Raw genomic sequence first — 19,438 nt, forward strand, 5'->3', positions numbered from 1 at the left:
CTTATATTATGAACACTTTGCTTAGCCTAGCACCTCCCCCCCCCTCTCTCTCCCTCCCTCTCGGCTTATTTACACGTCGCGCTCGCTCGCGCCTGTACAAAAGTACACCTAACTTACGTCACTTAGGCTTCACTTAGCTTACTATGTACAGAGCTACATCTAGACTTGGTGTTACCAATTTATTCATATCTCTAATAAAAATTTCTCATTTTTTAAAACTAGTAGTATAAAATTTTTATTCACTACAAATAATATATAATATTCTGCTATTCAATGAAAATAACTATAATATAGAGGCGTGGCGCGTCACTTGCACATGTTGTGTGAGGACACGCCACGCCGGCTACGGAGGCGAGGGGTCAAGTCCTACTGGTCACTACTCGAGTCATCTAGCCCCTAACTAACATCGGCGCGTACGTAAAAGTGTACGCGTCCTGCACTTACTGTATCATCTCAATACTATATCTATTTGTAAATGTATACGAGCCGTCGCGAATCTACGCCAAAACACCATCCGACCTAAAAATGTCTTCTTCCCATACTTGCTAATCGCTGCAATGTCTACTAAAATCTATTTTCCGACATTAACTTTGACACGTCAGTTTACAATCTAACGTCTTTCTAATTAATATCAATAAACTTTCTATGTGTATAATGTTTTAATAAGTTTGGACGTCTTAATAACATTAAAAAAGAAAAACATCAGAAGTGTTTGTCCCGTGACTGATGACTTCTTTACAAAAACATCAAAATATATTTTATATTAATTATTATAATGTTAATCTATGTAAAAAATCTTTTATTTATAAATAATTTAATGATAAAATTTATTTTGTTGTGATTTTATTGATGAAATAAAAAAATAAAATGTTATATTTGAATGTCAATATGTTTGAGTTGTTGATGCAATAAAGTTTAAACATATAGATGTTATATCATTGTGCGTTATATATAATACATATAAATAAAAACATACATACACACACTTGTACTTTAAACTTTACAACAATATATTAAATTAATACACACACAAATTATGATTTAGCTGCTTTTATATATTTGAAGTGAACAGAAAAATAAATGAACATTTTATAATGTTTGCTACATAATGGTGCTTTGTTAGATAACATCTGTTCACAGATTATAGGTATATAGTTAACAGTGAGCACCGTGGACATTGTAGATGTAGTCATCCACTTCTACAGTGATACATATTTCTATGTAACAGATGGAGAAAATAAATGAATTCATAAAGAAAAGTGTACTTACAACAAAAAGCAGTTGGGAGCACTTCACTACACTACGTCCACATATTATGTTCTGCACTTCATTTTCACCAAATAACCTAAAATTAGTAGGAAACTGTTGTGCGACACTGTTCACACGACCGTTGTCTTTGAGAGGCACTGGAAACCTCGTCGAAGCACTTTCTAGAAGGTTCTTGTTGCGCCGAGCGCGCTCAGACGCAGCGCCCCGCCGCGCTCAGCCGCAGCGCCCCGCCGGCACTATCGCACCCCGCACACCCCGCACACCCCGCTCACCCGATGTACCTGGAATAATTAACAAGCAATGGATTTCAAAATTGGTTTGAATAAATTTTAGCACAATTTGTATTATATAATCTAAATTAGAAAAGTGGGACAAGTGCAGAAGCATGTTCGCACACACCTAGTCGGAATCTGAGTGGTCGTTGACGCTGGAGCGCAGCTTGGAGAGCGTGCGGCGCGCGGCCGGCGTGTCGTCCTCCTCGTCCGAGGATATCACGATGCGTTGCCGCGGCTTCACCCCGGTGGCGCCGCGCGTCATGCGCCGCGACACCGCGCCTCCCTCGCCCTCCCCGCCCTCGCCGCCCTCCGCTGCGACACAACATATTATATATACATTGCTATGTTACAAATGTTTTCAAACGCCTCCATACGTGGCGACGGTATCGTTCACTTACAGTCCTCCTGTTTGTGCTTGGCCTTGGCCTCCCTCTTGGCCTGCTGCTGCTGCTGCTTGCGGTCGAGCTTCGCCTGCTTGAGGGCGCGGCAGGCCTCCAGCGTGGGCTTGCCCTGCAGCCCCGCCGCCTCCAGCAGCTCCTGCATCTTCGCCACGCGCTCCTTGTTCTTTGTGCACCCTGAACACGCACAAACGACACTAAGTAACGGTTCATCATTGAACTTAGCTCGGCGAGATCCGATGCAAATGATCATAATAAATTCAGAGTCGGTATGTCATAAGAGTGACCTTCGACGAGCTTCTTGTAGTCGAAGCGTATTCCGGCGGCCTTGCAGAACTTCTTCATATCTGTGATGCCGGGCTGGCGCAGCTCGGGCGGGACGGGGGGGCGGCCGCGGCGGCCCGTCGTGCCCGTCGCCGCCCCGCTCCCCGGCGCGCTCGGCGTACGCGGCGTCGAGTTCTTCGACCCCTTCGGCCGACCCGGCCCGCGCTTCAGGGGCTGATCCTACGAGGACGATGGAAATTTGTTAAATGAAGTAGTATATTTGAATGAAATATATTTCAGTTTAGTTACAAGGAATACATGGATATACTTACATCGTCGCTATCTCCCGAGTCGCTGCCGGACGAGCCGGTCGAGTCGTCGTCCGACGACGAGTCCACCGTCGTCACCTGCTAGCGACATTTCAATTTAGCAAACACACAGACGGGATAGAATCTATCTTTTGGGATGTTCAGAGGAAGATGTGAGACCTCAGCCGATGGTCCGAGCGGTCCGAGCGGGCGCTGGTGCATCTTGGCGGCGGCGAGCTTGGCGGCGGCGGCCTTCTGCGCGGCGATGTGCGCAGCCTGCGCCGCCAGCCGCTCGCGCTCCGCGTTCGCGTCGTAGTAGTTGTACAACACGGAGAGCGGCACCGGCACGTCACCGAAGTACACCTCGTTGGGGATGTGCGACGAGTCCAGGCAGTCGTCGCTCCACCGCCTGCGCGCGCGCGACACAACTTTACATATCATCATCTAAAACTATATCACACTACAATTCAAAAAGGTAATCGTTTGCACAAACCTTTTAAACTGTATCCCTGAGAAATCTTTCCTGCAGGGTCGCACCGCGAACTGGTAGGCGGGGTTGCGGGGGCGTGGCGCGGGGAGTGGTGCGCGGGGCGGTGGGGCGGCGCCGCGCAGGGGAGAGACGCCCGGCCCCGGGGCGGAGGCCCGCAGCGGGGTGCCCGGCGGCTTCGGCTTGTTCGTTGAACCTTTTGGACGACCGCGCTTCTTCGGCTTTCATAATAAAGAACAAATAACATAAATATATATTTAATTTACCACTGAATATAAATGTATATTGTGAGTACCTCCAGGCCGGGCGTGGTGATCTTGCCGGGGGTCATGGCGGCGCCGGGCTTCGGAATGTCGGGACTGCTGAATGGTTTCCTGTCTTCTTCACTACAAATAACAAGTATAATTTGTTATGTACTTTTATGTGTGTGTTATCATTTTATAGAAATAACTAGAGATTGAAAATATGTATATTATAGTTTCAGACTGACCACTTGTCGAGCGGGGTAGGTGCGGGCGCGGCGAGGGCTACAGGCATGGCGGGACGCGGTAGCTCGCCGCACATTTTGTCTACACCTTCTAGTTTTGCTGCTTCTGAGATGGTAACATCAATTTCATTTATTAGTAAATATTTAAACAGTAGCAAAATTAGTCATTTATTACTGTAGTGTATATATAAATGTATTGTTGTTTGTCTCGAGTGTACACATCACAAGTACATGCCGGAGAGAGGGCAACACGTGTCGGTACGTGAACGCAACAAATGCATAATCACAATTTGATACTCACCAATAATTTTATCCCCCACTATACTGTCCGTCCTCAACTGTGTTTGACTTTCATCTGAAATACATTTGTATACTTTGATTTCATTATGTATCATTATGAATATATTCCATTTTTATGTACATTTACAATATTTAAGATGGCTAACCTTTGTTTTGCAATAATTCTGGTGCTTTCTGTACATCTATTACCTTCTGAGATATATCTGAAAATTTGATTATTGTAATCACTTTCATTTTTTCTTTAATATATATTAATATTATACAAACTTACAAATCCAAACTTACCGTGTGGCTTCTCTATATCAGGTCTGTGAACAAGGTCGTCCGGCTTGAATATATCTGTTTTTATTTTTATTTTTGGCTGATCCAGATCACCGCTCTAGAAATGATGAAAATTAAAACAAATATAATCTTTCAAAACTATCTATTAACTAGAAATATTGTTATTTTTTAACATAAAGTTATAATTGCACTATGATGAAAATATCTGACATTAGTTAGTGCATAAAAATGGATATGCAATGTATACAAAGTGAGTATTGTCTTCCACTAATAAGTAATAAACAGTTTGTGTGTAATCATTTACCATTATTTCTGCTTCAGGATGTGACCGTTTGTGTGCATCAGTAGGCTCCAGTTTGATCTCAGGCTTAAGGTGTTTGATATCAAGTGGTTTCTGTGCATCCAGTGGGGGGAGGAGCTGTGGCTGTGGTGCCCAAGCTGGTTTGTGCACAACCTCCGGCCCATAACCTTGCACTGAAATAAAATAATTAAAATATATTTTAAAAACAAATACATTCAAAAATATGAGATTTTATAATTATTTGTTACATGACAATTTCATATAGAACTGAGAAGGAGACTGCTATGTTACTGATAGGTTACACTATACTTGCATATTTTATATGCATAAATTTCATAGACATTGTTTGGTAAATATTGTTAGTAGCAGTAAAAATACGAAAATATATTTTTAATATATGTGCATATACCCATATGTGACTGAGGCATATGTAACTGCGCCTGAGGCGGCTGTTGCGGCGGAAAGCTCTGGTGATGAGCGTAGTTTTGGTGCGCGGGCGGCGCGTACGACAGATTCTGCGGGGCATAGCCGCCCGGGGGTGGAGGCCCGTATGCCGCGAAAGCATCGGGCGGAGGGTAATGAGTGTTGTAAGCGCCCGCATACGGTTGGTACGGTATCTGATGACCATTATCTACAAAAACAAAATATATTATTACAACAATCGTTCCGTACGCTTTTCCCGCTCAAATTTTACGAAACTAAACCTACCTATATAATTAAGTGGTAATCCATTTCCTTGCACGACACCGTGCCCCGGTTCTCCCTCCATCCTCAATCGCTTTTGATTCATCGCTCTTTCTGCATCATAATTCATCTTGATCACTACAAACAGAAACCGCTTATAATGGTACTATATGTTGTGGTACAAAAACCCATTTCCACGCATCTCGGGCAACAAAATAACACTTATTGGATACTTTCGTGTTAACTCTCAGACGCCAACCGGACGCCAGCTTAAACACAGGTTATACGCTCAGTAATAGCAAACACAGCGTACCTTTGTTGGTCACTGATTATTATTGATTTTAGTTAGAACTCGCACTTGAATGCACTAACACACTATAGAATCACATAATAGAATACAATATTATGTCAAAATATCTGTTGCATACGAATAATGCATCAAATTATCAGTTTTAATGACAGTAAAATTATAAAAAAACACAAGTGAAGCGTTCGTAGTTCGTATATTTTTTTCATACTTTGTTAACTTTGCTTTTTTAGTTATGGTAATCCTTTGGTACAGATGAAAAATTCTGAACCACAAACTTTTGTACATTTTATATACTATTTGTTGTACACTTTTGTCCGATATTTTTTTCAGTATCTTAAAATAAAAATACAATAAAAACTGTAAAATAATAGTTTCATAAGTTTAAAACTACCAACTGTTACCAACTAATAGTTTAAAAATTAAAGAGCTACCTCTACCTCGGAAATTTAACCACATAGGTGTATTTTCAACAATAAAGTTGTAAAAACGTCACAACGTTTAATTCTTAAATTTTAATTATTATGTTTTGAATTGCTCCTTTGTAAAAAGGGTGTAAAAGTAGTAATAACTAGCTCAAACGTTATCATCAATGAAACCTGCACTCATCTTCATTCTTGTTCTCTTGTTCTTCATCTACATTTTTTAACTTTATTCATTGTCAATTTCATTCGATTTTGGATTTTGCATTTTGCTTCTTGTCTGTTGTCTGTGGTGTGTTGTGCTTTTGTTCGAAAAGTTTGTGTTGTGAAGTTGTGATGATTTATTGGTAGATTTGTTTCTATCGCAATTTTACGTAAATGTTCTATGAAATCCGAATAAACATTTCTTAAAACATTGTATTATTAAAGTTTATGTTAATTTTTTATTACGCTACAGTTATTTCAGGTAAGGCTATTCTAGCCTGGGACGTTGTTTTAACCTTACTTTTTAAAATTTGTTTCTATGTTTTGCCGTTATTGAAAGTAACATTTTTTATAAGTTTAACATATAACAATTGTAAAAGGTTGTTGTTGAAAGTTACTGTTAACTTTCAACATAACTTAATTAGAAAATAGTATAAAATCGGCAAATTCACTACTAAACGAATATTGTCTTGCTAAGATTGAATTTAGGATTGGTGTTTTAATTTTTGTTTTTGTTGAATTGTTATTAAATCATAGTATTAAATGAACTTACCAATCATATTGCGTAAATGAACTTTGATTATATTTGGATGGGCCTATGTATATTCAAAGAAGTACAATAGAATTAAAGTCATCAGGATCGAGAGTTATAAAATAAATGAATTACAGATGCAAGAACAATCAGCTGACATGTTTAAAAAAATAGAATTTGAAAATGGCACTTTTCTCAGTGAGGAGGATTTTAAACATATCAATGGGTGAGTTTAATTGTTTTTTTTTTAAATATTATACATGTTTTTATACTATATTATTTTTTTATCCAAGTACAAGTTTGTCATTGCGAATTTATATTCTAATTTTTTTCGTTAATTTTTCTTACTCATATAATGATGTAATAATGAGCAATTTCAGTACTATGTACATACTACTTTCTTCAGTAAAACATATTATATGTCAAATTAATTTGAACCTTAAGCATAGTGATTTGTGTTTCAGGGACATATCATTTATGCCAGACATCTGTGTGATGGAAAACTTTCTTGTGGATGAGGACACATTAGATGCTGCTGTCAAGTTTAATCAGGAAACGGAGACATTTGTTCCAGTAAGTTTTAAATGAAATAGTTTAAGATTGTGTTGCTTAGTTTGTCTAAAAATCACTAAATAATTTGCGTGTTTTAGTCCAGAATTCATTATTTTTTGTTATCTGTTATAATCTAGTCTGTTGCATCATGTGAGCTAAAGTAAAGACATTTTTAGACCTCGCCTATAGGACCTCCGGAGACAGCAAGCTTTCCTGGATATCTCAATTTTGGTGTGGAAATAAAAGGTTCTGAGACCGATAAGAAAAAGTTCTTGGTGAGTGCTACAATGAATCTCAACTCATGTTATTTCATTATTTGGTTTAAATGTTATTCAATACTTTAATGGGAATTTTTTTATAAATATTATATTTTATCCTAGATGTTAGATAAACAGAAATGCTAAGGTAAAATCAAATTGTGTTATATTCAAAAAGTGTGATTTGACATAACAACCCGTGAGAACTTTATTTTAATATGATTAATATTCAAATTGTACAATCACTTCTATTATCAGTCAGATATAAAAATCATTGTATCAGTTATGTGCTGATTGTTGTCTGACTGCTGATATAGCTAATACAGTTATTGTGCTCATTCCTAAACCTTGATGGATTACTATGACTATATCTTATCAACATGGTTGTTTATTTTACAATTATCTTTGTAGATTTGGCTCCAATAAAAATAGCCCTTTTGTGTTCATGTATTACACCTATATTACGATGTGATGTTCATCAAATGTCGTCTCACTATGATGTAGGTAACTATCTGGGAATTGATCATCCCCTGATAAGCTATGTTACCAGGCAAAGAAATTGCCTAAATATTGTAGCAAGTATATTTTAGTAACAAGAAATAATTGTCTTTAAGTATAGAATTATGATGGATCCAGCAGAGTTTATGTGCTAATAAAATGGTCTGCCGTAATCATGTTGCTTATCTAAGTAAACAATTTATTAATTTTTACTATATTTTTCTGGCAAATGTAGTTGTAATATGAACTCTTACGGCCAGAATGGTCTGATTTTGTAGTGGAGTCATTTGATTCGAATTATTTGTGATCAATCATGATCGCACACAGTCGGGATTTTTAAATGAAATTTATGTTTTTAAAGACAAATTCCTTATTTCTATAACATTATATACAATATAAAAATGTGTTTGTTTGTACACGCTAACTGGATATAAAGCGTCGTGTTGAAAGAGCCTCGTTGCACCAGCACTTGGCAACTGTGCCACCTGAATCACTTACCTAAATGACAACAGGAAAGGTGGGGGACATTCATATTATATTTAAAGTAGATTATACGACGATACCAAATTAGCAATATTACAAACTACGTCTAGTAAAGAAACGGGTTACCGATGAAAGTCTTAGAAAATGTAGGGCATTGATAGGAGATATTGCATAGCCGTAGTATGATAGTAGGATGCTGTGTATACATTACTGTCGGTATGTTGTGTGAGCACGACAGTTGATGATGTGATGGTGGTGGTGGTGCAGTACTCTGCGCGGTTGAACCGCATCTACGTGGACATGGGCGTGGAGTTCCCGGTGCACTTCACGTGGGACACACGCAAGCAGCACGCGCTCTCTCCGCACGCCGAGCTGTACGTGCGGGCCACCGTAGTCTTCTCCGACGACGCGCAGGCGGAGAAGCGCGTCGAGCGCTGTCTGCAGCACGCGCACGAACCCAACAACCCCGGTGAGTCTACCTATTTACACTGTTCTGTATGTTACTGCAGATTGACCACCAAGTAACATAACAATTGTAACCAAGCAAATTGTGTTGCGCAGGCGACGAGGCGATAGTGCGCAACGTGCTGCGGTCTGCGCGCGCGCTGGGCACGGCGGGCGTGCACTACTGCGGCGCGGCGCGGCGACCCGACTCCTGGCTCTCGGTGCTCGTGCGTCTGCCGCAGCCCGCGCCGCACGCATACCAGTTCGTCTGCAAGAACTCCTGCTCCTCCGGCATCAACAGGCGCAACACCGCCATCGTCTTCACCCTCGAGGATCACCTGTCAGTATTATATGCGCTTTTATTCCGCAATTAAAAAGATTTTAGAGTATAAAAAGTTGTGTTGTGTGATGGCAGCGGTCAGATCCTGGGGCGGCAGAGCGTGGGTGCTCGCGTGTGCGCCTGCCTGAAGCGCGACCTGCGCCGCGACGAGGAGGAGCTGGGCAAGGGCAAGCGCCGCCTCACCTCCGCCCCCGCGCCGCCCCCGCACCAGGACACCTGCAAGAAGGTCAAGATCGAAGTGCCCGAGACCGACGAGGAGCTCATCACGCTGCCCAAGGTGAGAAATGTAACGAACGAGGCTTGTACATGTCACCATATACATACTTCGGTCGGAAGATTTGCATATGTTTTAACAGTGTTCAGTTTGACAAGACGAAGTGTCGACAATTCCAGCTGCAGATAAAGGGCGTGAAGACAGTGGTGACGGGGCTGGAGGTGATGCAGCGCATGATGGAGCTGAGCGCGGGGGAGGCGGCGCGGCGCAAGGACCAGCGCGCCGCAGACCAGTACGCCGGCTGCCTCGCCACCCTCACGCACGCCATCGACAACCTCAAGAAGAGCCTCGCGCGCGACCAGACGCAGTAGCATCTGTTGACAACAGTTGCCGCACTGGGATACTGCTGTCACTGGACAGACATATATATGTCCCGTCCCATACAATGCTGGTAAGTGCTAACTAAAAGGAGTGCCTTAGTGTAGGTTAAATATAACATATAGGGCGGCATTTTTACATACATTTTTTTACGCTAAAGTTATCGTAATAAAACATATGTTTAACTGTTTAAATTACGTAAATAACTATTTAGTAGTAATAGTACACTTTTAAACACCTTATTTGATGATTGAAATATATAAATCAAAGTTTTTACTTTTTTATATAGAGCAGTTTTATGCAATTTTCTAAAAACATAATTTTTAAATGCGAAATATCCTTTAAAAGAGATGCAAATTTTTTACATATTTACGTTAATAATATGCAGATGAATTGATAACCTCCTTCTTTTGAAGTCAGATAAAAGTGATATCTCGATACAGAAAATTAGTGAAAATACATTTTTTCTTTGATACAAGTACATTTTACATTTTAATTTTTTGTAAATGTCAAGTTGTAGTTACACTTTATTATTAAAATGTTACATTTTGTTGATAACATTTTCATCGCTATTTTAAGTTCATTTTTTTATTTTTTATTACTTTTAAGTATAATTAAGATTTGTAGTCGTATTAAGTACAATGTTCTCTGAAACTTATAAAAATACAAACACCAAAAATATATTTTTATACATAAAAAAAATTCAGTAGGATATCTACCAAGTTTATATGCACTTAATTTCTTCACATTTTGAAATTTTCAAATTGGTAGAAATGTTGGACACTTGTTTAGTTTTCATTTACTTATAAACCAAAACGAAAAAATTAATAAATAATGTTTATTAAATATTCTTTACATTGACCTTGACTTGATTTCAGAATTACCAATAGTTTATAATATCCCTAGTTAGATCTTGAACTGGCAAACTCAACAATATGAGTGACAAACACAAAGTCACATGCAACAACCAAAATGAGAACATTTTCTGTGTCATTAAATAATTGCTTTATGAACACGACCCACCAAAAGTTTTTGTTGTTTTGCTCTGATTATGATACTGTAATGTATTTGTAGTTGTAAGAATATTAGCATTGCTAGACAAGTTTTTTTATTATGTTTTTAATTTAGTTATACTATATGATTTTTATAAGTTTTTTGTGAAGCAAACAAGATTTTTTTTAATAAAAACCAGTGATATAATCTGACACACAATACAAATACATGCTTAAATTATGTTCTGATATAATATATATTTTTGGCAGCACTCTTTCACTTTAAACATGAAAATTTCATTACTTTAATAAAAAAAAAATCAGTAAATTTGAATACAACTGTAACAATTTTGTTAAAAAGCTTGTTTGTGTAATTTGAATATTTTGTCTTCCCTAAATTGCAATGTGAAATTATTATTGTTTGGAATTAGCTGCCATGTTCAACATGGTGGCCTGCGACTAAGACCTCTTTTCCACTACGCAAATATTGTAGACAACACCAGTGCAGTGGAAACATGATATATTCTTCAAAACTTTGTTATTTTACTGTGGTTAGTGTTAAAGAGGTCTTACATATGTTAATTTTTAATTTCCTTATGTTTCTGAATTTTTTTATAACTTTGTATTGTTTTTTAATGCCTATTTGTAAGAGATTAATTAATGTAAGAAAAAATGCAAAGTAAATCTTTCCATTTTGAAGCCGCCTCACAAAATTTACAACATAAATAAATATCTTTAAACATGTTTTATTTGTTTTAGTACCTTGCAAAAAGTTAAAAATATACCTAAGCTGCTGTTTAACTAAAGTCTTGGCACATCTTGCTAGTCTCATTACAAGCTGTGTTCGGTGGTTTAGTTCTGCATAAGCTACATACATCGATTTGTATGGTAAACATGATGAACTGATGTGTTATTTACTTTAGAAAATAAGGATTAAATAAAAATCACTTTATTCAAATAAAAATGATTAGTTTCTTATATTCACATATAAATGTAATTGGAGGAATTCTCATATAGAACAATGTTAGAGTAGTTTCAAGTGTCCTGTCACTTTATCAATAATATCTTTAGGCGCGGGGCCGACTCCTAGTACTGTGATGGAGTTTGCAGCTATCTGGGTCCTTCCTGCATCTCTAATCATGGATGTTATCAGACCCAATTTCTTTGCATTATCATTTATCTGTTTAATTTCTTCTAAGGAATCAGTTTTTAGTGCTATCTTTGCTTGGCCAGTGCTCTGCCAGATTTTAAGACTTTCGGGATCTTTCTTTTGGGCCTTTTCAAATGCACCAACAGCTGCATGACTGCACTGTGCAGCTATTTTACCTTTGCCCATGTTTAAATCTGTTCTTACCACTAGAACAAGTTTGTATTCAGAGTCTGATGCAAACTGTGAAGAAAATATTTTATACATTTTTTAAATGTTTACAAATACAAGGAGCTATTTTGTTTGTTTTATTTGATTTTTTTTTGTCCATCAGTAAAATCTTAAAATTATCACATCATCAGAAAGCAAAATAGTAGTGAGAAAAATCACCTGTTTCACGGCTTTTACAGAATTTGTTACGAAGCCTAAGTATTTCCTAAGTGCAAATAATGAAATTCCAATACAAATCCCGCATCCTAACCCTGAAAGGAAAGTAAAATCCATTCTACGTTTTAGATCAATGATTGTAAATGGTAATTGTTAATTTTTATATTATAATAGCACTAATTGCACCGGTTTATTTATAATGAAGAGGTTATAGTATAATTTGTTTGAATTGACAATGACAATCATTTGACACAAGTCAAGAGCAACGGAAGAGTATAAAAAGCACAGATAAAAATTGCACCATTTTTTAGTGTTACCCTATAGATGACAAAAATTGCTAGGCAACCATACTGGTCAGGGGGTGGAAACTTAGAAGAAGGACGGTTTGTATGGAAAGTGGCGCCACCTTTTATATAATCGTAAACATCATTTCATCTCATGGCTGAGAAGAAGCATCATTTCTGTCATCGAGACATTCATGTGTCATCAAACCGCTACGTTTTTTCGTATTTCTATTTCTGTTCTTGTATTCTTAGTTAAATGTTGTTTCATTCATTTTGTTTTTAATTAAAATGTGTTTTCGTGAAAAACGACGCTGTATGCAACTGTGTTTTAGATGGACTGATTATGGTAAGTTACAATTCAATAAAAATTTTCATGTTATTCCCATACGTCAGACTCATTTAAACATTTAAATATTTTCGTATTTTGGTGTAGTTTTTAGCACCACAGTGATTTATACTTTCCGGTTATCATATTGAATGGTGCCCTACTTCTAATACATTTTACATATCAGTTCCTATACTTGACAAGAAATCACATTCTGTTTGTTTTTTGTAGGTGCACATATACACGGTTTCCCCCTTCCTGAGAGAAGGTCAGTGAAGTTCAGAAAATGTGTGCCAATCACTGGAATTATAGAGCCATAAACTGATGTGTCTGAAATTAGTAGGTGGGTCCATGTAAAGAAAAATCTGCTTGCCTATGTTGTAAGAGAATATGTTCAGAGTGTTTAAACTCGCAAATAACTACAAATTGCCTGTTGCCAGCTTGCATGTGACTGAAAATATTTTGGGGGTTGGTTTTAATTACAGGGTATGCATTTTTTTGTGACCGCGCTATACTATTTATTACCGTAAATGTAATTTTCAAATATATATATTAAATATTAAAATATTGAGCTGATATCTTGAAAGTCATTGATGTATATGTACTTGCATAGATTTAAAATTAAGTTATGTAGAAATATAATAAATAATGTACAAAAATATAAAAATATTTTGTTTTTATTTCCCCAATAATAAAAGGATCATTTTAATAGAGGTATTTCATAGAAGGCTACTTGATATCGGCTCACTATAATAATAACTGATAAGTGGGTGTATTATTTTTGAACATTGATTTAATGTCAATTTTAATTTCATAAATTAGATTCCCACTTATCAGTTATTATTATAGTGAGCTAAATAAGCGTGCCTACGTATATAGATACCAAAAAAAAAAAATTAAGTTCAGCGATTATACGCATGGAGCGCCACAATCGCCGTGGATCCACGACTTCGTGCGAGTTGCCCCTCTTTCTATAGTATACTTATTATACTCTTTGATACTGGTTGACTCTTGGTTGATTATACTTGTATGATTTGAGATTATTATATTCAATATTTATATTAAATTTCTTGAAAGTACACCAAAATGAAGAAGAATACAATGAAAGATTTGGCACCAATCGCAATCCCACATGGTCCGCCTGTGGAGTCCACAGCGGAATATTTTAAATCTAAAATGGAAACGGCAAACATGACGAGGTGACTTCTTCACATTCTAGAGTTGGCTAGAGTTAATATAATAATAAGTAAACATTTTTAAATGTTCAAGCCCAAACAAGTAAGTGGTCGGCTTTCATTTTGTGGCCGTGATGGTCTATTTTAGGAAGTATCCGGTATGGGACATAGCTCGGCCGACGCCGCAGGTGTTGATGGAACAGGCGCGCCGCGACCTGATGGAGGCCGACGAGAAGCTCGTGTTGAAGCGTGAGGAGGAGAAGGCCAACCGGGTTATTATGGACGCCAAGTGGCTGGAGTTGCGCGAGAAGGAGATGTTATTGAAAGAATCCTTTATCAGTTTTAATAAGGTATACCAGTATTGGTCTAATACTATTGAATAATCACGTGGTAAAATTTTCAGTGGCGATGTTTTAACCTAATTCGAATCTTGTATCTGTCAATTTTTGTCGACTAATGCTATGTCGTTCGACCAGTTCATCAGGGAGAACCAGGAGAAGCGCGATCGGGCGGAACGTAAGATGGAGGCTGACGGGCAAGTGCTGCTGCGAAAAGCACGCGAGACTGAGGCCATGCGCTGCCGCGTCGCTGACATGGAGGAAGTGAAGCGGCTGATGGAGCGCCAAGTGCAGGACTACACCATATATGAGGTGCATCGTTCATGCCTTAGCCCTTTTTCGATGCAGCAACCCGCGTCACAACTTATATCCATATTTGTTGTTTTCAGGACTATCTCATGTCAGTGGTCAGAAATTATCCTGAATTTAAACAACCTTTAGACGTATTAAATCGATATGAAGCTTTAGGTAAGTGCTGAGTACGAACATATATTTACTGTTGGAGAAATATAAGTAACATTATAATTGTGCCCACTTGACAGCTGCCGCCAAGAACACACTGGCGGAGCGGCAGGAGCGGGACCTGGGCATGCTGGAGAACGCGCGTCAGAAGATCGCCGCGCTCACTGAGGAGAAAAAGCTCTTTATAATGGGCCTCAACAACACGCTCGCTGACCTAAGGGTGAGAACGGCCGATATTGTACGATAACCGTCGGTATGAGCAATGCGTAGATGATGAGCACGATCGGGGTGTATTGTTGTCAGTGGCGCTACGACAAGGTGCGGAATCGCGTGATCGAGTGGGAGCTGGCACTGAACCGGCTGAAGGAGGCGGCTGCGGCGCGGCACGTGGAGTTGTGCCACGTTCGCGCCGCCGTGCGCAGCCTCTACCTCAAGATCTGCGCTCAGAAGCGCATGCCGCCCGATGCGCCGCCGCACGACTTCGAGCAGCAGCTGGTGCTCGTGATGCGCGCGCTGCTCGAGCTGCGCAACATCTACAGGATCGCACATCGGCGCTCCAAGGAGAAGTACGACACTCTCACGCAAACAATACTACTAATATAATAATATACTTCTCTACTACATGATGGTGACCCGCTTGTTCATTTGTTAAAATGACTTCTTAATTTTGTTTTAGAGACGCGGAGTCGGGACACACAGTGTGACGGCATTTTAGATTTTTTATGAATAAAATAAAAGTGACTTATAAAACGTATTCGCTGTTTTTTTTACATGCACCTCTTTATAAATTAACTATATGGTAATTGTCCTTGTACATGATTATTAATGACGTCAAAAAGTTGAGGCTTCATTAAGGGCTTAAATACATTTCTCAAATTAACAACTTTCAACTTCTCGACTCCAAGTTGTAAAGTTTTGAAAGAGTTAATTGCCGCTAATGATACGCCGCTTTAATTTGTGGCTTAATAATTGATTGATTTCACTAGATATAAAAGACGACCAAATCTATTGTCGTGATGAATTTTGTCTTCATATCGACAAAATGTTTTTAAATCCTTTCAAAAAACGGCGCGAAGAAACTACTTTGAATATAGAGACGATAACAAACTACACGTACTTCTTGGAACTGCCGTTGAAGTTCGTTGCGTGCTGGGATTGGTACCGGGAGCCGAAGTGCGAGCGAGAGGTAATGTCGAACTACCTGTACTTAGCGCTGGTGCTGTTCGCGCTGGCCAGCCTGCCCGCCACACTGCTCACGCACCTGCTCACCGAATGGGAGGACGTGATGTCAAGCCTGGACGAGCTAGCGGACTTGCTGCCGCTGCTGGCCTCGCTAGCCATCGTCACGTACTTCGCGCTGCGCAAGCGCCAGCTGTACGACCTCACCGACTTCATCGACGGCCACTTTCGCTGCCATTCGGCGCGCGGCCTCACCAACATGACCATGCTGCGCAGCTACCGCGCCGCCCGTAACTTCGCCTACTTCTACACCGCGTGTACGCTCTTCAGCGTCGCCATGTACGTCATCTCGCCTGTGATTGCGCATCGTGAGTACGGTTGAATATATCCCACAGTGATTTCTTTTGCGGGCACATTTTAATTATATAACAATAATAATAATTATTAATCGTAAAGAGAGATAACGGGCTTGTGAATTTTTAAGTTTGGACGAAGCAGCCGCTGCGGGGCTGGATCTACATGGATGCGACGACAACGGCTGCCATCGTGTGCGCCTTCCTGAAGCAATGTGTGGGCCAGGCTTACGTGGGGCTCGCCGTGGGCCAGCTGGGTACGCATCAGACAATATTCGTCAGCCTTTACCTAGAACGGTGTTAGATAAAGCATGGTGGTGGTGTCATGTGTCAGGCGTGCTGTTTGCGGTGCACGCGATCCTGCTGTGCGGGCAGGTCGAGATGGCGTGCTGCGGGCTGCGCAACGCGCGCTGCTCCGCGCTGTTGGCGGCCGGCGTGCATCACGCCGCGCTCGCCGTCAGCCACCACCACACGCACGTGCTGGATGACGAGCGACACACGTACTCATACAACATCTCCGAGATGAGGGAGTCACGTTACCATTATGATCAGCCGGTGGTAATATTTCGTAGTTCACACTTAAATGTGGTATTTTATTTGCACGTAAATGTTTTTGTTCAATACATTTTTTAATTCTCAGGCCAATTTTAGAGGAGATAAAACAGAATTCGGTAAGAAAAAAGAATTCTCATAAATATAAATACTACGATGATGTTTTGACTGTCCACTGTAAACATTGGTTTATGTTTCAGACATCTACTCAGCGGAGTACGACGCGGACACGTGCCGCGCGCTGGCGGAGTGCGCACGGGCGCTGCAGACGGCCGGCGAGTGCCGCGCGCGGTTCCAGGCGCTCGCCTCGCCGCTGCTTGCGCTGCGCGTCGTGCAGGTCACCCTCTACCTCTGCACGCTGCTGTACGCCGCCACAGAGGTCACCACACACACACGCCACATGCCATACACATATTTAATCGCTAACGAACACCTCGTAGCCTAGTCTAATACATACTTTAGTGTAGCCGAGCATGAAGAAATCTTAAGAGGCGGTTCCAAACCGTATCTACTTATGTCAGTGAGGTAACGTCGTGATTGCAGAAGTTCGACATGGTGACGGTGGAGTACCTGGCGGCCGTGGCGCTCGACATCTTTGTTTACTGCTACTTTGGCAATCAAATCATCATACAGGTTAGCTACAGCAACTGCCTCAGCATAACACACGAGACCAAAGGAGAGACTGTCGTAATGTTGGCGCAGGCGGAGCGCGTGCGCGGCGCTGTGTACGGCAGCGGATGGCAGACGATGGGGGCGCGGCCGCGGCGGCTGGTGCTGGGCCTGCTGCTGGCCAGCGGCCGCGGCGCCGCACTGCGCGCCGGTAACTTCCTGCCCATGGACCTCCACACCTTCCTAGTGGTGAGCTGCTGCTCATATAATTCCGTCCGAACTATTCTTACACTTCGCGTACAATTTAATATAATATTTTTTGTTTTCAGATTATAAAAACTTCATTCTCATACTACACATTATTGGTGAATGTAAACGAAAAATAATAAGGAGGCACTGTAATGCTATTCGTTAAAATTAGCTTCTTTTCTTATTGTGCTACGCTACGACGGCGTTTGTTGTAGACAAAAAAAATTTTAAAAGGAATTTATTTCAAATGGCAACGTTGAACTTGTGTATTGATTTTTGTTTGCGTTCATTTTATTAAAAGTCGTTGAAATATATCTTTTGCTTGTTTTATTTCTGAGTATTACAGATTCGTTTCACAGCGATGTTGTTTGAGGAGTGTTGATGAAGGAATAAAGTATAAGTTGTTAGTATGCGCGCTTGAGACATATGCAGAGGGGGCACTACGGGCTCGATCGAGGTATTATTAACAAAACATGAGTACCAAATAAAGCAAAGAGTTTTATTCAGAAATCATTTATTTATGAAATGAATACACAATTGTTGTTCTCACATCATTGATAGAAATGCTTATCCATGCGGACATGTCACTCTCGGTGGCAACACTTGCAGTTCATGCAGTAATCGTTGAAAGATAAAAGAAAAACGAGGATTCGATTTCGATTTATTAATTAATCATAATTTACTTATAGTTTAATTACAAATGAAGTATAAGGTGTTGAAAGGCAGCAGAAGACGCGGGCGCAAGCGCTGTTGCAGGTGGAACCTTGTCATCGCAAGCCGGGCCGCTCCTCCGGCGCGAGAGCGGGACGGAACGATCGCGTGTATCCCTCTCTCACAACTTTCTCCGAAAAACTACTTTTTAATGTTACGCTTACTAATTATTACAAGTTTATAGATCGTTTCCGATGTTACAAATTACATTATCTTCATCGACGCATTCGTCCTCCGTCCGCGACCGATGCGCTTCCGATGCGGCCGAGTGTCGACATTGTCGGCTCGGCTCGGCTCGGCCCGGCTCGGCTCGTGTCGGAAGCGCGTCGCTGCGCGGACGTGTCGTACAACACGAGCGTACAGTAACATCTAACTAACATACAAACATACACATCCACATTCCCCATACATTTCACATACAGTCACATCCACAAGGAATCCCGGCACGGTAAGAGAAATAAAATAACATGCGACTGATATCACCGACACAGAGCGGAACGAGAACATTAACATTTCAAAATGAAAGTACAAAAGGGTCGGCACAACTTTATATGCGAGTCGTATTCAACTAGGACGAGGCTGTCCGCTTGTAAACTGAAAGCGCAGTCTCCGCCGCGACTCGCGACACAAACTAATTATACTTTTCTTAAATAAAAACGTTTCCATTACATGTTAAATATTATTTCTATTGTCATATGTGTATGATTACAAAAGCCTAGCATCGTAAGTCCGTCGTGTCCGCGCGCGCACGTACACGTCTCTCTCCCGGCGGCGGCGGTGGGACGACGTTTCAATGATTAGAATCATACAAAAGTGTATGCACACGTACGTAATATTAAAGTTATAAAACATCGGACACAATGTGTCGGCGGACAGCGCGCGCACTTTCTTATCAAATTGAAGTTCAGTCTTAACAAACTCGAACAAAACAATGCAAATGTCTTGGAACAATGCCGGCGGCCATTTTGTATTTGTGTGCGTGTGTCCGT

At 40.3% G+C, this 19,438-nt stretch overlaps 5 protein-coding genes across 7 annotated transcripts; 3 read left to right on the forward strand and 2 right to left on the reverse strand.

Moving 5' to 3' along the window:
• Window positions 1–856: 856 nt before the first annotated feature.
• Window positions 857–5,561, reverse strand: LOC106117629 (NHS-like protein 1). Of its 2 annotated transcripts, none has more exons than XM_013312011.1 (16): window positions 5,293–5,371; window positions 5,080–5,193; window positions 4,781–5,002; window positions 4,375–4,544; window positions 4,074–4,167; window positions 3,935–3,991; window positions 3,790–3,843; window positions 3,492–3,594; window positions 3,297–3,387; window positions 3,008–3,222; window positions 2,695–2,923; window positions 2,539–2,613; window positions 2,230–2,446; window positions 1,943–2,119; window positions 1,669–1,856; window positions 857–1,550 (listed from the first exon to the last, which is right to left on the reverse strand). In XM_013312011.1, the coding sequence occupies exons 2-15, from the start codon at window positions 5,183–5,185 to the stop codon at window positions 1,669–1,671; spliced, it is 1,998 nt and encodes a 665-aa protein (XP_013167465.1). In that variant the 5' UTR covers window positions 5,186–5,193; window positions 5,293–5,371; the 3' UTR covers window positions 857–1,550. The 2 variants fall into 2 exon arrangements, with proteins under 2 accessions (XP_013167465.1, XP_013167464.1); XM_013312010.1 differs by having other exon boundaries at window positions 858–1,550; window positions 5,369–5,561.
• A 496-nt stretch (window positions 5,562–6,057) lies between these two features.
• On the forward strand, window positions 6,058–10,204 carry p53 (transcription factor p53). Of its 2 annotated transcripts, XM_013312509.1 has the most exons (8): window positions 6,058–6,250; window positions 6,658–6,746; window positions 6,985–7,093; window positions 7,249–7,347; window positions 8,578–8,779; window positions 8,872–9,094; window positions 9,170–9,371; window positions 9,488–10,196. In XM_013312509.1, exons 2-8 carry the CDS (start codon window positions 6,658–6,660, stop codon window positions 9,677–9,679), a joined length of 1,116 nt encoding a protein of 371 aa, XP_013167963.1. In that variant the 5' UTR covers window positions 6,058–6,250; the 3' UTR covers window positions 9,680–10,196. The 2 variants fall into 2 exon arrangements, with proteins under 2 accessions (XP_013167963.1, XP_013167964.1); XM_013312510.1 differs by lacking the exons at window positions 6,058–6,250; window positions 6,658–6,746; window positions 6,985–7,093 and adding an exon at window positions 8,264–8,344 and having other exon boundaries at window positions 7,268–7,347; window positions 9,488–10,204.
• A 1,407-nt stretch (window positions 10,205–11,611) lies between these two features.
• On the reverse strand, window positions 11,612–12,449 carry LOC106117698 (peptidyl-tRNA hydrolase 2, mitochondrial). Its single transcript, XM_013312102.1, has 2 exons — window positions 12,216–12,449; window positions 11,612–12,068 (listed from the first exon to the last, which is right to left on the reverse strand). Exons 1-2 carry the CDS (start codon window positions 12,327–12,329, stop codon window positions 11,703–11,705), a joined length of 480 nt encoding a protein of 159 aa, XP_013167556.1. The 5' UTR covers window positions 12,330–12,449; the 3' UTR covers window positions 11,612–11,702.
• A 1,380-nt stretch (window positions 12,450–13,829) lies between these two features.
• Window positions 13,830–15,550, forward strand: LOC106117727 (coiled-coil domain-containing protein 42 homolog). The gene is made up of 7 exons (XM_013312140.1): window positions 13,830–14,020; window positions 14,145–14,346; window positions 14,473–14,646; window positions 14,724–14,802; window positions 14,877–15,016; window positions 15,100–15,362; window positions 15,473–15,550. The coding sequence occupies exons 1-7, from the start codon at window positions 13,908–13,910 to the stop codon at window positions 15,498–15,500; spliced, it is 999 nt and encodes a 332-aa protein (XP_013167594.1). The 5' UTR covers window positions 13,830–13,907; the 3' UTR covers window positions 15,501–15,550.
• Window positions 15,551–15,838: 288 nt separating this feature from the next.
• Window positions 15,839–17,937, forward strand: Or85e (Odorant receptor 85e). The gene is made up of 8 exons (XM_013311899.1): window positions 15,839–16,343; window positions 16,460–16,585; window positions 16,663–16,886; window positions 16,969–16,999; window positions 17,081–17,259; window positions 17,424–17,513; window positions 17,583–17,738; window positions 17,819–17,937. Exons 1-8 carry the CDS (start codon window positions 15,839–15,841, stop codon window positions 17,873–17,875), a joined length of 1,368 nt encoding a protein of 455 aa, XP_013167353.1. The 3' UTR covers window positions 17,876–17,937.
• Window positions 17,938–19,438: the final 1,501 nt, after the last annotated feature.

This window comes from Papilio xuthus, unplaced genomic scaffold (genome assembly GCF_000836235.2).
Source record: "Papilio xuthus unplaced genomic scaffold, Pxut_1.1 DF827679.1, whole genome shotgun sequence".
In the NCBI taxonomy this organism is placed as follows: Eukaryota; Metazoa; Arthropoda; class Insecta; order Lepidoptera; family Papilionidae; genus Papilio; species Papilio xuthus.

Excerpts from the sequence above, each read along its gene's own strand:
- LOC106117629 (XM_013312011.1), bottom strand. The coding sequence starts at position 5,185 with ATGAATTATGATGCAGAAAGAGCGATGAATCAAAAGCGATTGAGGATG. Across the intron at positions 3,595-3,789 it reads AGTGGGGGATAAAATTATTG|AAGCAGCAAAACTAGAAGGT; the intron begins GTGAGTATCAAA and ends TTACCATCTCAG. Across the intron at positions 1,857-1,942 it reads CAAGCACAAACAGGAGGACT|CGGAGGGCGGCGAGGGCGGG; the intron begins GTAAGTGAACGA and ends GTTGTGTCGCAG.
- LOC106117698 (XM_013312102.1), bottom strand. The coding sequence starts at position 12,329 with ATGGATTTTACTTTCCTTTCAGGGTTAGGATGCGGGATTTGTATTGGA. Across the intron at positions 12,069-12,215 it reads CTGTAAAAGCCGTGAAACAG|TTTGCATCAGACTCTGAATA; the intron begins GTGATTTTTCTC and ends TTTTCTTCACAG.
- Or85e (XM_013311899.1), top strand. The coding sequence starts at position 15,839 with ATGTTTTTAAATCCTTTCAAAAAACGGCGCGAAGAAACTACTTTGAAT. Across the intron at positions 16,586-16,662 it reads GCTCGCCGTGGGCCAGCTGG|GCGTGCTGTTTGCGGTGCAC; the intron begins GTACGCATCAGA and ends GTCATGTGTCAG. Across the intron at positions 17,739-17,818 it reads ACCTCCACACCTTCCTAGTG|ATTATAAAAACTTCATTCTC; the intron begins GTGAGCTGCTGC and ends TTTTGTTTTCAG.
- p53 (XM_013312509.1), top strand. The coding sequence starts at position 6,658 with ATGCAAGAACAATCAGCTGACATGTTTAAAAAAATAGAATTTGAAAAT. Across the intron at positions 9,095-9,169 it reads TTCACCCTCGAGGATCACCT|CGGTCAGATCCTGGGGCGGC; the intron begins GTCAGTATTATA and ends GTGTGATGGCAG. Across the intron at positions 9,372-9,487 it reads AGCTCATCACGCTGCCCAAG|CTGCAGATAAAGGGCGTGAA; the intron begins GTGAGAAATGTA and ends CGACAATTCCAG.
- LOC106117727 (XM_013312140.1), top strand. The coding sequence starts at position 13,908 with ATGAAGAAGAATACAATGAAAGATTTGGCACCAATCGCAATCCCACAT. Across the intron at positions 14,347-14,472 it reads CCTTTATCAGTTTTAATAAG|TTCATCAGGGAGAACCAGGA; the intron begins GTATACCAGTAT and ends TCGTTCGACCAG. Across the intron at positions 15,363-15,472 it reads CATCGGCGCTCCAAGGAGAA|AGACGCGGAGTCGGGACACA; the intron begins GTACGACACTCT and ends ATTTTGTTTTAG.